General features: G+C 48.9%; 1 protein-coding gene across 1 annotated transcript in view; it reads left to right on the forward strand.

Moving 5' to 3' along the window:
- LOC128052081 (L-gulonolactone oxidase) overlaps positions 1-14,464 on the forward strand; it is a 33,348-nt gene that overhangs the window by 15,455 nt on the left and 3,429 nt on the right. The window contains exons 7-11 of the mRNA XM_052644540.1: positions 3,540-3,665; positions 8,715-8,822; positions 9,883-9,959; positions 12,168-12,317; positions 13,131-13,295. Of these exons, the coding sequence (XP_052500500.1) occupies positions 3,540-3,665; positions 8,715-8,822; positions 9,883-9,959; positions 12,168-12,317; positions 13,131-13,295 (626 nt within the window). The remainder of the gene's footprint in view (positions 1-3,539; positions 3,666-8,714; positions 8,823-9,882; positions 9,960-12,167; positions 12,318-13,130; positions 13,296-14,464) is intronic.

Genomic DNA, 14,464 nt, shown 5'->3' on the forward strand with positions numbered 1-14,464 from the left:
TTTACCTTAAAGTAGTGAACCTGAGCATTAACTCAGATAACACTTGTCAAGTATCTAGTTCAGTACTACAGTGTGCTCCCCAGGGTACCTAGTCAGTGAAAAATGGAAAATACTGTTATCTAGCATCTGGTCTAAAGAAATCCTTACCACTGGAATTTCTAACACGTTATAAACCTCACAGCAAAGGATTTAAATGCAGAAGGTCCTTTATGCAGAGGCATGTTGTTTGGTGGGGCTGCCCTGGTGGCTCAGCAGTAACGTATCTGCCTGTAATGCAGGAGACACAGGAGATGCGGATTCAGTCCTTGGGTTGGAAAGATCCCCTGGAAGAGGGCACGGCAACCCACTCCAGTATTCTTGCCTGGAGAATCCCATGGACAGAGGAGCCTGGTAGGCTACAGTGGGTGGGGTTGCAAAGAGTCAGACACAACTGAACCTGCTGGAGCACATGGTGTTTGTGGAACTTAAGCCCCAGAACTCTCCACTGGTGGCTGACAAAGTGATTCCAGGGATGCTCTTGGGCAGGGGTCCCCATTCCCTGAGATCTAATGCCTGATGATCTGAGGTGGAGCTGATGTAGTAATGACAGAAATAAAGTGCACTTGAATCATCCTGAAACCATTACCCCTGTCCCGGTCCTTGGAAAACTTGTCTTCCATGAGACCAATCCCTGGTGCCAAAAAGGGTGGGGATGCTGGTCCAGGGGATGTGGCACTGATTCCTAGAGCATCAGTGCTGAGCACGTGTGGGCCAGTCTTGGCAAATGAGTTGCCTGATGCTTTGGCCCAAGAAAGGATTACAAGGACATTTCATGGAATTGTTTGGCAGTGATACTGTGTGGCTAAGCCAGGGAGCTCCAAGAGGGTAGAGCCAGTCCACGTGGAGCCACCCCAGACTCTGAGCCACCTCAAGAGCCTGCTCCAACTAGCCACATCCCCAGACCAGTGTTAAGGGGCTGATCTAAGCTTCTTGTTCACTCCAAGTAGGCCCTAGCTTCAAATATAGTCACATGCCAAGGATGAGGGCTTCTACACGTTGCATATTAGGTCGATGCAATTCAGCACAAATCAGAGGTCAACACTCCCCTCAGACTGTGAGAGTAGATTGTTGGGGTCCAGCCCCAGTGGATCCAGGGTAATTTGAAGGGGAGATGGAGTAGGCGAGGAAAAACTCACTTATTTAGAAATATAAAGAGAGATTAGGAAAAAATAGTATAGTAGGAAAATTTAGTGGAGAAAAGAGGCTGAATAACTTGGTTTACGTGGAAAACCAATAAAGTTCCAAGACAAGGAACTTGCACTGTCTATGTTAGGCCACCGGCGCCCACTTGAATAGTGGAGGGTGCCCTGCCTTGGGCTCCCTCTCGCGTGGGTCTTAGAAGCCAGGGCAAGTAAGTAGACTCGGAGAGCCTCCACGCCCCATGGGAATTCAGCCTGAAAAGAAGAGGGAGGGAGAGGGAGAAAGAGAGAGAGAGAAAGATTTGACACGGGGAGAGCCAGATTTCCAAGAAACCAGTTCGATAAGCTGGTCTGAGAAACTGGTCCATCCTTTATTGTTTGTAAAGGCTTTTTATACTTTTTTTGTACATAGAGATCAATGGATAATATAAAATTATGCAGCGTCAGCAGCCCTGACTCTTTTCCAGACCAGACTTTCTCTCTGCATACCTAGTTGTATACACAAGTCTTAGGTGATTTACATCATCTTCTGGCCAGAGGGCCAATTAACATTTTACAGCCCTTTTCTGATAAGGGTAATAGTGTTGTTCTTCCCAAAGTCTGGTGCCACTCTCAGAAAGCACTAAATAAAGTTACATTCTTACATAGCAAGGACACAACAATTTATAACAATGCAAGAGGAGCACAGTGATTTATAACAAAGAGAAAATTCATTAACTCAGAAGTCTAGTGTTGCTATCATCAAAACCACTATATTCCTATTTCTGCATCCCGATTAATATCCTCCCAGGTGCCTAAAAGATAAAGGATATGGAGGCCTGGCAGCAAACATTAACTCAACAAACTCTTCACCAAACTAATTCTTAACTCTAAAAGGCTCTATATCTTTAATATGTTTTAAGCTTCATGCCTCTTGCAGTTGGAGGGCTGTAAACAATTCACAAGTTGTAAAAGTCCGGGCAGACCAGTCAGGTAAATTAGAAAGCCATCGAAGGGGTTTAAACCAAGACACTCTTTTTATATGCAGGAGACTGTTAACTGGAGCTCTGAGTTAACTCTTTCCAGAGAAAGGTGGTAATGTCAGAAGAGCATAGTATAGCAGACAAAAAACAGACAGATTTTGGTTTTGGGGTAGATGCTCAGACAGAAGACCCCTTGAGACCTGACTCGCCTTGCCTGTCAGGTCTCTTCACATGACCTTGTCATGGGTGGGATCTCCCGTGCTGGCTCCTGGCAGTAGATGTGGTCATCCACAGAGAGAGGGCTTGGGTGAGGACAGAAGGCGCCTTAGTGCTCAGTGTCCAGAACAGAGCAGCCAGACGAGTCCAATGCTGTGAGGAGTTGGGGAGCAACACCAGGGTCTGGTCATCAGGAGATCACTGCTGACCTCAGTGAGCATGGTGTAAATGGAGCGGTGGGAAGGTTAAGGGGTCAGCATCTCAGGCAGAGAAGGGAGATGGGCAGAGATCATCTTCAACCAGAAAGGGACCACCTTCCACCCTCTCACTTAGGTCAGAACTTGTTCATTTTTAAGCTGAATAATTTGACCCAGAGATAAAGAGATTGCTTCTTCTTTAGCCAGTAGGATTGGCCCCTGGGCTCCTACCAGGGCATTAGAACCAAGTGGACAGACTCCACCCTCTTTCTGCTCCTCCTTTGCCCTGGCAGAGATGTACTAAGGCTGACCACACCTAAGGCCTGCTTCTTGCAGTCTTATCTCAGGCTGTCCCCCAACCCCAACACACACACACACACACACACACACACACACACACACAATTACACAGCAATAAATGCTCGGCGAGTATTTAGAGGGGCTCTGGGGAGGCAGACAGCCCCAAGCTTGATTGTGAAGCTCCCTCTGTGTGACCTGGACCAAGCCCTCCACATTTTTGGAGCCTTTTTATTTTTTAAATTATTTATTTGTCTGTGTCAGGTCTCAGTTGCAGCGTGTGGATCTAATTCCCTGACTAAGGATCGAAACCAAGTCCCCTGCATTGGGAGCATGGAGTCTTAGCCACTGGACCACCAGGGAAGTCCCTTCTTTGCCATTTTAAAAGTAGGGTCAAATTAGATGAACCTGACTTCTTTTCCAGCCCTGACATTACATAAACCAGTGCAGCACTTGGATACAAAACTGTGCCCTACCCTGGAGACAGAGGGTCCTTCTCTCGCCCAGAGCATCTGGGGATGTTCTTGGGTCTTATCCCTGGGGAGGGGCATGAATCCTGGTGTGGAGTCTCCCATCATTTCCCTGCGGCCCCAGCCCATCCCTCAAGGGCTCACAAGGCTAGATGCTCCTTCTCCTCCTCTTCTGAGTCAGCAGGTCCTCTGTGGATTCTCTCTCTCCCCTCTGCACAGCTCCAGCTGCTCTTCCGCCTGGAGCTGCATGGGTCTCCACCAGGGCCATCATCAGTGTCTATCATCATGCCCATGGACCAGCCTTCCCTACCCAGGCTCTGGCCACAGACAAGGACTGCGCAGAGGGTGGGTGGCATTTACAACCCTATGATTTCCTCCCAGGGGCGTGTGCTGTCCATGGCCCTGCATTCAATTCTCTTTTACCCTCTCTGCTCAGAGCAGCCTTTAAAGGGCCCCTTCAAGGGGCTGGGAATGCTTGGGAGGAAGAGTAAGATGCAGGTGGGAAGCTGAGTCCCAGGCTGCTCCCCTGGGGAGGAGAGCAGTCCAGAGAGGAAGGAAAGAGGACCAATCAGAAAACTGTCACTGGAGCAGCTTCTCCTCACTCTTGCTCCCCCTGAATGTTTTCCTTCTGAAAAGAAAAAGGATGAGACCTCATTTCCAGGAGCAGGCAGGTGCCTGAGAACCAATGTGTGCTTAGTCACTTAGTCATGTCAGACTCTTTGCAACCCCATGGACTGTAGCTCACCAGGCTCCTCTGTTCATGGGATTTCCCAAGCAAGAATATTGGAGTGGGTTGCCATTCACTTCTCCAGGGGATCTTCCCTACCCAGGGATCGAACCTGGGTCTCCCGCATTGAAAGCAGATTTACTGTCTGAGCCACAAGGAAGAATTTTAAACACCCACCCCTCTCTGAGGTTTACCCTCTCCTGCCCACCCCTGTGCTGTGTGGGGTCCATCTCAGATGCAGCTCCTTGCTTCCCAGGTCTGATTCTCTTATCTGCACCTCAACACAGCTTCTGAAGGCCGCTCAAAGCCATATGAGGGAAAGGGGGAGTCGGAATCAGTGCTTCTGAGCAGAGGGGCCAAGAAAAGGGTGGCCTCCCTGGCTTCTTATGACAAGGTCTCAGCATTCCCAACTTTCTGCAGTCTAACTGGTATGAAATCACAGTCAGCGAGAAGACTAGAGGATTTTGGAAATGGCTGTCAACCTTTGCCCTTTATGCCATGCAAACCATAATGAGATGTGAGAAGTACAGCTGGCTGCCTGCATCACCACCTCCCCCAATGCTGCGGGAAGCAGGGTTGGTCCCTGGGACACACCAGCCTCGTCAGCAGCATCCAAATGCCCGCCCACTCTCTTGGGTGGCCAGCCACTGACCACTAGGTAACCCCCAACCATGGGACAGGGAGCCCTCAGCTTCTGCTCACAGGCCTGGTAATCAGTTCTCGTGAGTCAGCTCAGCAGCGGTGCTAATTTTGGAGGGGATGGAACCCTCTAGAACCCTTCCTGCCAATGGCATGCCAAGGAAGACATTCCTCTGGGGCCCACCCCCTTTGATAGTGCTCCCAGGAACCACCAGTTAGATTGAGGAAACCTGATCCTGGGGACCCTCCTCCCCCAGATAGGATTGTTTGTAGGCCCTGAAGAGAGTCACAGTGGGATGGGTCCAGGGCAGGGGGCTCCATCCTTCAGTGACCACACAATGCTCAGTTAGGGACCACAGGGGCACAGAGCTGGAGGGTGCATGCTGCCTGCCTGGAGGAGCTTGGAGTTTAGCATGGGGGAAAAGATATGCCTTGTCCCTCTAAAGCAGGGAGGAAAAGAAGTGACAGATGCCAGGAGAGAGGCACGAAGTGTGATGTGAAAGTGGTTCTCATTACTCCATTCTGGGTGGGAACCTGGGCACCCAGAAAGGGGCACCACCATTACTTTTACTGCTAAGATTCTGGGCAACCTAGGAAGGCCCTGGAGGCTGGAACAGGAGAGAAGGGGGGATTTTCCGCTCTCTCAGTCCCATCCTTCAGGCAGAGCTCCAGACCATGTTCCTATTCTCCCAGGAGAAATGGTTCTGCCCAGAGGTGATGGGCCATGGGTCCATCACCCAGTCAGGATGGAAGTGATAGTGACAGGGACCTGGTGTTTCTTCCTGAACTTTCCATGGATCTACAGCCCAGCAGAAGAGGGCCTCCTCTTCAAATATGGAATCATAGGGCTCTTTATTTTCTTGGACTCCAAAATCACTGTGGACAATGACTGCAGCCATGAAATTAAAAGACACTTGCTCCTTAGAAGAAAATCTAAGACAAACCTAGACAGCATATTAAAAAACAGAGACATCAGTTTGTGGACAAAGATCCATATAGTGTTTTCCAGTAGTCATGTACAGATCTGAGGGTTGAACCATAAAGAAGGCTGAGTGCCAAAGAATTGATACTGTCAAACTGTGGTGTTGGAGAAGACTCTTCAGAGTCCCTTGGACTGCAAGGAGATCAAACCAGCCAATCCTAAAGGAAATTAACCCTGAATATGCATTGGAAGAACTGATCCTGAAGCTGAAGCTCCAATATTTTGGCAACCTGATGCGAAGCCGACTCATTAGAAAAGACTATGATGCTGGGAAAGATTGAAGGCAGGAAGAAAAGGGGATGACAGAGGATGAGATGGTTGGATGGTATCACTGACTCAATGGACATGAGTTTGAGCAAACTCCAGGAGATGGTGAAGGACAGAGAACCCTGATGTGCTGCAATCCATGGGGCTGCAAAGAGTCGGATATTACTGAGTGACTAAAAAACAACAAAGAACCCTGCTGCATTTACTGTGTCCAAGTCCCTATGCCAGCAGCTCTAGGGTGAGGGTTTGGGAAACTGGCCCACAGGGTAGATCTGGTTCACTACCTGCTTTTGTAAATAAAGTTTTGTTGACACACCGCAATGAGCTGCTTTCATGCTATCACAGCAGAGGTGAGGAAACAGAGAGAGCAAAGCCTAATATATTTACTATCTGGCCCTTAACAGAAAAAAATGTGCTGATGTCTGCCCTTGAGAAGAAACCAAATGTGAATGAGAGGCTTGATGAATTTCAGGACAGATGTATGCTTCGGTACCTGTACTATACTTCTGGGATGGATGTAATATAAATAAAAAACACTTAGAATGGAAGGAGACAGCATTGGTGGGGGTAGGGGTGGGGTTAAATTGAGCACCTGAATTCAGATCTGACCCTTTCCACGTGGTCACTTGTGGGCAGTGGCAACAGTACTGGACAGTGTGTGTGGAAGAAGTCCTCTTAGTGCTGAACTATTGGGGCTCGATTCCATTGGAACTGAAGTGCTGCTGGGGATTTTTGAGCTGTGTCTTGGAATGCTTCCCTGTAGATGTTGTCTGGAAAGATGAAAAATGGGGCAAATTATGAGGCTAATGCAGAAGAGCCAGTGAGAGCTAAGAGGGCCTGGGCTAAGCCACGTTAGCAGGAGCAGATTTTAGGGGAAGGCTGGAGAGATATGAACAGAGATGCAATAGGGTGACCCACAGCCTGGGCTGATGTGTGGCAGGGGAGGTTCAGGATGACAGCCAGGTCACTGGAAGGTGACAATGGTCCGCCCATTCCTGTATTTCCTGGGCCCCATCAAGCATCAGTTAACAAGTCAGGGGTCCTCCCCGAAGTGAGGACCAGGATCCAGAATTCTAAAATTCCACTTCTCCCAGGTGCTCCAAATTGAAGTTTTAGATGGGCTCATTCCTTGGTGTTTCACCTTGGTTTTTCCTTCCTTTCTGGTCAGATATGGAAATCACAGGTTGTTTTTGTTGTTGTTCCATCGCTAAGTCATGTCCAATTCTTTGTGACCCCATGGACTGCAGCGCACCAGGCTTCCCTGTCTTTCACTAACTCCCAGAATTTGCTCAACTTCATGTTCACTGAGTCAGTGATGCCATCCAACCGTTTCATCCTCTGCTGCCCCCTTTTCCTTTTGCCTTCAATTATTCCCAGCAACAGAGTCTTTTCCAGTGAGTTGATTCTTTGTATCAAGTGGCCAAAGTATTGAACTTCAGCTTCAGCATCAGTCCTTCCAATGAGTATTCAGGGTTAATTCCCTTTCAGATTGACTGGTTTGATCTCCTTGCTGTGATTACAGCTTGTAAACTACTTTCACATCCATGACCTCCCTTGGTTCTCACAACAGTCCTGGAAGGAAAGAAGGAAGGAAGGAAGGAAGAAAAAGGACAAAAAGCTATTTCTGTCTTGGTTCTACAGATGAAGAGATGCTGCTTCCTGAAACTCACAGCTGGGAACCTGGTGGGAATAGGGCTGGATCCCCAGATGTGTGCCAGGATTGCTCACATTCAGAACCTAAACTCTCCACTGGGTACATGCCACAGGCAGGCACTCTACGCAGGAGCTTCAGCATAGATTATCTCATTTCATTTGCACAACTGCCCATGTGTTGTTGGGGAGGCTGGGAAACCAAGGCTCCAGGGATATGGGTCCGGCAAGGTTGTGCAGCTGGCAAGTCACCAGGCCAGGACTTGAATCCAGAACTTACTCCAAAATCAGCACTCTCCCTCTCCCTCCCAGCTCCCTGTCATCTCCTTTGGCTCAGAATTTGTCATGTGTCAGCCTGATGGGTGTCAGGGAGACATGATTTGCTCTGTGACATCTCCACGTGTACGGATGAGCCATTCAGAGTCAGACAGTCCTGTTCATTTTATTAAAGCCCACTGTGGTGTCGGGGTTGTGGGAATAAGAGAGGATGACAGTGATGCTGACGAAGACAATGGAAAAGTAACAGGAGCAGCAGCAGCTACGCCTGTATGGAGCTTACTGTGCTCAAGACACCATATTAAGGGCTTTCTAGGCATTAGTGTGTTTAATCTTCATAACAATCCTGACATAGATATTGTTGTTAATCCTATTTTGCAGATGAGGAAATTGAGGCACTTGCCCAGACTTATACAGCTAGTCATTGTTCAAGTCAGGATAAATGAGAACTCATTTTTATCCTCTGCATAACTCAATGAAGTCAACCTATAAGTGGATCATTTTAATGTCCATGGCATGCGTGTGCTCAGTCATGTCCAACTCTCTGAGATTCCATGGACGGGAGCCCACCAGGCTCCTCCATCCATGAGATTCTCCAGGCAAGAATACTGGAGTGGGTTGCCATTCCTTTCTCTAGGGGATCCTCCCAACCCAGGGATCAAAACTGTGTCTCTTGCATCTCCTGCATTGATGGTAGATTCCTTACCACTTAACATCCAGCATCTTATAAGACACATCCCTTGCTCTTTGGCAATGTTAGGACAATTTTGGATATTTTCTTTTGATGGGGGGCCCCAACTTCCAGCATCCCCACCATCAAATGTGACCAACACAATCTCTGCTCCTTTCTCAGGTTCTTGACAACCTGGACAGTCACCTGAAGAAATCTGAATACTTCCGCTTTCTCTGGTTCCCACACAGTGAGAACGTCAGTGTAATCTACCAGGACCACACCAACAAGGTAGCCATGGGCATCTTCCCCATTTCCCCCCACTGCCCAGCTCCCAGGGCACCTAACACCTATTACCATCCTGATGACCGGTGAGAGATGAGAGGAAAAGCAAAGGGTGAGCATCCCTGAGCATGAGGAGAGAAGCACTAAATGCAGAGGGTGGAAGGACGAGGGAAGGTGGTCCCAGTAAGGGTCCACGAGTCTGTGAGGAGGGATACAGGGGTAGGAGGTCAAGGGACAATCCAGATGTGGGGAGCAGAGATGGAGGTGTTGGCAGGACTGGCCACTGAGTCCTAAGCAGTCAGGATAGACCTCAGAAGCCAGCTAGTGCATCCCACCTTCCCTCCAGCACCCCATCCTTCCCACCCCCAGGGGAAGAAACCCATGGTTCTGTCTCCTCACCACCATGTCCTTGGCAAACAGGCTGCTTCTCAGCAGAATAAAATAAAGCCATCACTTAGGAAGATGTTGGAGAAGGCAATGGCAACCCACTTCAGTACTCTTGTCTGGAAAATCCCATGGACGGAGGAGCCTGGTAGGCTGCAGTCCATGCGGTCGCTAAAAGTTGGACGCAACTGAGCGACTTCACTTTCAGTTTTCACTTTCCTGCATTGGAGGAGGAAATGGCAACCCACTCCAGTATTCTTGCCTGGAGAATCCCAGAGATGGGCGAGCCTGGTGGGTTGCCATCTATGGGGTCGCACAGAGTCAGACACGACTGAAGCGACTTAGCGGCAGCAGCAGCAGGAAGATGTTGACCAGACAAGTCAGACAAAGGCCAGAACACCTACTATGTGTACAGGGCTGGCATAGGGTTCATAAAGGGTGACTGCCGAACACCAGGCTCATCAGCTCTGCAGAGAAGAGACATAGGCATTTCTTGGTCTTGAGCAAAATGATCACATAAGCACGAAACAGAAGGGGACAGGACATGGGGATCGGCAGTGCCACCAAGAATGAGGCTTTCAATCGTCCTGGCCAGTGGGTCCCCCCTCCCCAGCACACACACACAGCCTCTCCTGGGACACTCAGCTCCAGCTCGGAACTGACCACAGACTCTGCTTCCCAGCCGCCCTCCTCTTCAGCCAACTGGTTCTGGGACTACGCTATTGGATTCTACTTACTGGAGTTCCTACTCTGGATCAGGTAGGAAGGCCACTGTATCTTTTCCCAGCACCTGTCATCTACTGCTGGGGGTGTGGTCCATCAGAAGAACAACATCCCACCTTCAGACATGCAAACTGGGTCTGTCTGCATGGTCCAGAGCAGTGAATTCCAACACTGTGGAGCTTTTAAAAAATACCCATGCCCAGGCTGCACACTCTGGCTCATGGGTGATGTGAACCTTCATATTGTCCAGTTTCTTACCTCCTTCCCAGCCTGAAGTCTGTGCTCAGGCTCAAGTACCAGACACATAACTATGAGTGATGAGGAAGGCCTTATGGGTCCTTAGAGCAGTGACACTATATTCAACCAAGACGTGGAATGGCATCTGATAAAAACTTTTGAAATGTTTCATACACATAAATAATATAGGCAACACATATTTAAAGTATGTTGCTGTTGTTGTTGTTGTTCAGCCACTAAGTTGTGTCAGACTCTTTGAGACCCCCCTGGGCTGTAGGCCAGCAGGCTCCTCTGTCCATGGGATTTCCTAGGCAAGAATACAGGAGTGGGTTGCCATTTCCTGCTCCAGGAGATCTTCTTGACCCAGGGATCAAACCCACTTCTCTTGTGTCTCCTGCATTGGCAGGCAGACTCTTTACCACCTGGGAAGCCCTTATGGTGTATAGACATTTAAACTTATTGTCAAGTGTATCCATCTATTCTTTTATCTTGGAGACTTTGGGGTCTTATTAAAGACAGTGAGTCCAGCCTGGAGGCCATTGCTCCATCAGATGATGGATTAGGGGTGAGAGTGGAAAATGCCCAGCCAGACCTCTCCCCTTCCATCACAGCAGCCTGGCAGCTTTATGTGCCTGTGTCTGTGGAGTCCAAGCCAGGAAGCATCCAAATAAATTGAGCTCTAAATCATGGTGGCCACATCCCGGGCTGGGACGGATGCTCTGGGGGAGCTCCATGGCCTCTGAGCCCCACCCATGTGGCTCTCACTTAGTGGCTTCTGGAAACCATGTCCACTTGGCCTCACCCTTGCAGCTCTGGGCTGCTCACTGAGCCATGTCCCCAAGGATGCAGCGGTGAACATGAAATAAAGGACTGGGTCTTGGTGATTTGGCTGCCCTGGTGGCTCAGTGGTAAAGAACCCACCTGCCAATGCAGTAGATGCAGGTTCGATCCCTGGGTCAGGAAGATCCCCTAGAGGAGGAAATCGCAACCCCCTCCAGTATTCTTGCCTGAGAAATCCCACGGACAGAGGAGCCTGACGGCCTACAGTCCACAGGGTCATAGAGAGTCGGATGCGACTTAGGACGCATGCACTGTTGGTGAGAATGTAAACTGGTGCAGCCACTATGGAAAACAGTATGAGGTTTCTCAAAAAGTTAAAAATAGAATTTCCCTTATGACCCAGCAATTCCACCTCTGACTATATGTCAGAAAGAACTGAAAGCACAATTTCAAAGAGATATTTGCACATTTGTGTTCACAACCAAAAAGTGAACATTACTATCCAACTGATGACTAAACAAAATGGGACATATAGCTATTCAATGGAAAACTAGACAGCCTTCAAAAAGAAAGGAAATTCTGACACAGGCTACAATGTGAACGAATCTTGAAGATATGATGATAACTGAAATAAGCCAGACACATAAGAGGACAAATATTGAGTGATTCCACTTATATGAGGCAGCCAGAGTAGTCAAATTCACAGAGACGAGAAGTATGGAGTGTTGCCGAAGAAGAATGGAGGTTGCCGGAGGCTGGAGGGAGGGAGAAATGGGGAGTTAATTTTTAGTGGAGACGGAGTTTCAGTTTTGCAAGATTCTGGAGATCCAATGCTCAGTGATGTGAATATACTTAACACTACTGAACTGCACACTTAAACAATGGTTAAGAGGGTAAATTTTACATTATGTGGTTTTTTCTTTTAAATCACGATTAAAATGAAACACTCTAACACTAAAAACAACCTAGTCATTAAAGAAGGAGAGAAGAATAAAATGTAGGCTAAAATCCATAACTGGAGCCCTGGGCAGCCACAGAAAGAGTGATACAGGGGGATCTTCACGTTCCCTGGAGGGATTTCCAGGCTGCAGATTAGCACATGTGGCACGGGATGTAGGGAATGACGCCCCGGTTTGTAAAGGACTCGGTCCACTGACCGCAACACAGCCGGTACTTACCCACCGCTGGATAATTTGATGATCAGGACCCCTCTGCCCTGCCCCCCAGCACCTTCCTGCCAGGCCTTGTGGGCTGGATCAATCGCTTTTTCTTCTGGCTCCTGTTCAACGGGAAGAAGGAAAACTGCAACCTCAGCCACAAGATCTTCAACTATGAATGCCGCTTCAAGCAGCATGTCCAGGACTGGGCCATCCCCAGGTAAGGGCCGAGCGGGCCACCCTGTGGGTGGGTCAGCAACATATAGCTCCCTTTGGGTCGTGCTCACAGCCCATGCACTGCCAACCAGGCTACCCATCCTACCTGTTATTTCTGAGGGAAACGGGAAGTTCCAAATTCCCGTCCAGTGTCCTTGCACCATTGTGCCTCTAGGGAAACCAGCCAGGGGATCCACTCCCGGATCCCCATTGGCCCCTGGATGGTTTAGACTTGAAACACAGGGCTTCGTGGCCAGCATCTGGTTCTTCTGAAAGACTGCACCCTGTGTTCAGTCCCTCCATTCGCAGAGCCCACCTGGCAGGCTGGGGGACTCTTCATGGGAAGGGGCCCCCTTGAGATGGAGGCTAGGTCTGTACCCAACTCACTGCAGCTTCCTCTCTGAATCGCCCCTCTTTGTCTTTCTCCAGGAAAAGGGGGATCAGTGCTCAGGGCTCAGGAGATCCCTCTGTCACAGTGTTCAGAGGCTGGGGCACCAAACTCTCAGGGCTAGACTATTAGAAAAAGTAGGAATCTTGGCATCAGAGTGGCTTGCTCCTATCTGAAGAAGAGGAGGCCACGGCCTGGCACAGCTGCAGCCAGAAAAGAGACCTGAGCAGAGCTTCCAATTGGGTGGGGGTCCTGGGGACTGGGGTGGGAGCAGCAGGTAGCTCTCTGCTTCTGTGAGAAGGACTTTAAGAGCAGAAGCCATGAGGAAGGGGCTTCCTGGGGGCCGTGCTGAGCCTCATGGGACATCTCCGGAGGCCCCTTCCTCAGGGTCTGGGTTCCATCCCCTCTCCCACCCCGGGCCGAGTGCAGAGAGAAGACCAAAGTGGCCCTGCTGGAGCTGAAGGCCACGCTAGAGGCGAACCCCAAGGTGGTGGCCCACTACCCCGTAGAGGTACGCTTCACTCGCGCGGACGACATCCTGCTGAGCCCCTGCTTCCAGCGCGACAGCTGCTACATGAACATCATCATGTACAGGTGAATGGTTCGCTCGGGGCGGGGCGGGGCTGCGGAAGCCGGCAGTGAAGGGGGCGGGGCCTCGGAAGCAGGTCCCTCCGCTTCGAAGAGCCCCTCCCTCCTCCCTCAGCTTTCAAGGCCAGTTCAAATGCCACCCTCTCCAGGGAGACTTCCCTGGTCCTAGCAGCAGAAAATAGTCTTTCTCTCCTTCCCGTTCCAACAACTACCCTTTCTAGCTGTACTGTGTTAATGTGGTCATTAATGTTAATTAATATATAATATTATTGTTAATTAGAATTGTTTTACTTACATATAGTAATTATAATTGTTTTTTTTCTTTTTATTTTTCTTTTTTTTTTAATTTTTTTTTTTTACTTTATTTTACTTTACAATACTGTATTGGTTTTGCCATACATTGACATGAATCCACCATGGGTGTACATGCGTTCCCAAACATGAACCCCCCCTCCCACCTCCCTCCCCATAACATCTCTCTGGGTCATCACCGTGCACCAGCCCCAAGCATGCTGTATCCTGCATCGGACATAGACTGGCGATTCGATTCTTACATGATAGTATACATGTTACAATGCCATTCTCCCAAATCATCCCACCCTCTCCCTCTCCCTCTGAGTCCAAAAGTCCGTTATACACAGCTGTGTCTTTTTTGCTGTCTTGCATACAGGGTCGTCATTGCCATCTTTCTAAATTCCATATATATGTGTTAGTATACTGTATCGGTGTTTTTCTTTCTGCCTTACTTCACTCTGTATAATTGGCTCCAGTTTCATCCATCTCATCAGAACTGATTCAAATGTATTCTTTTTAACGGCTGAGTAATACTCCATTGTGTATATGTACCACAGCTATCTTATCCATTCATCTGCCGATGGACATCTAGGTTGTTTCCATGTCCTGGCTATTATAAACAGTGCTGCGATGAACATTGGGGTACATGTGTCTCTTTCAATTCTGGTTTCCTCGGTGTGTATGCCCAGCAGTGGGATTGCTGGGTCATAAGGCAGTTCTATTTGCAATTTTTAAAGGAATCTCCACACTGTTCTCCATAGTGGCTGTACTAGTTTGCATTCCCACCAACAGTGTAGGAGGGTTCCCTTTTCTCCACACCCTCTCCAGCATTTATTGCTTGCAGATTTTGGGGTTGCAGACATTCTGACTGGTATGAAGTG

Source organism: Budorcas taxicolor, chromosome 8 (assembly GCF_023091745.1).
Source record: "Budorcas taxicolor isolate Tak-1 chromosome 8, Takin1.1, whole genome shotgun sequence".
NCBI lineage: Eukaryota > Metazoa > Chordata > Mammalia > Artiodactyla > Bovidae > Budorcas > Budorcas taxicolor.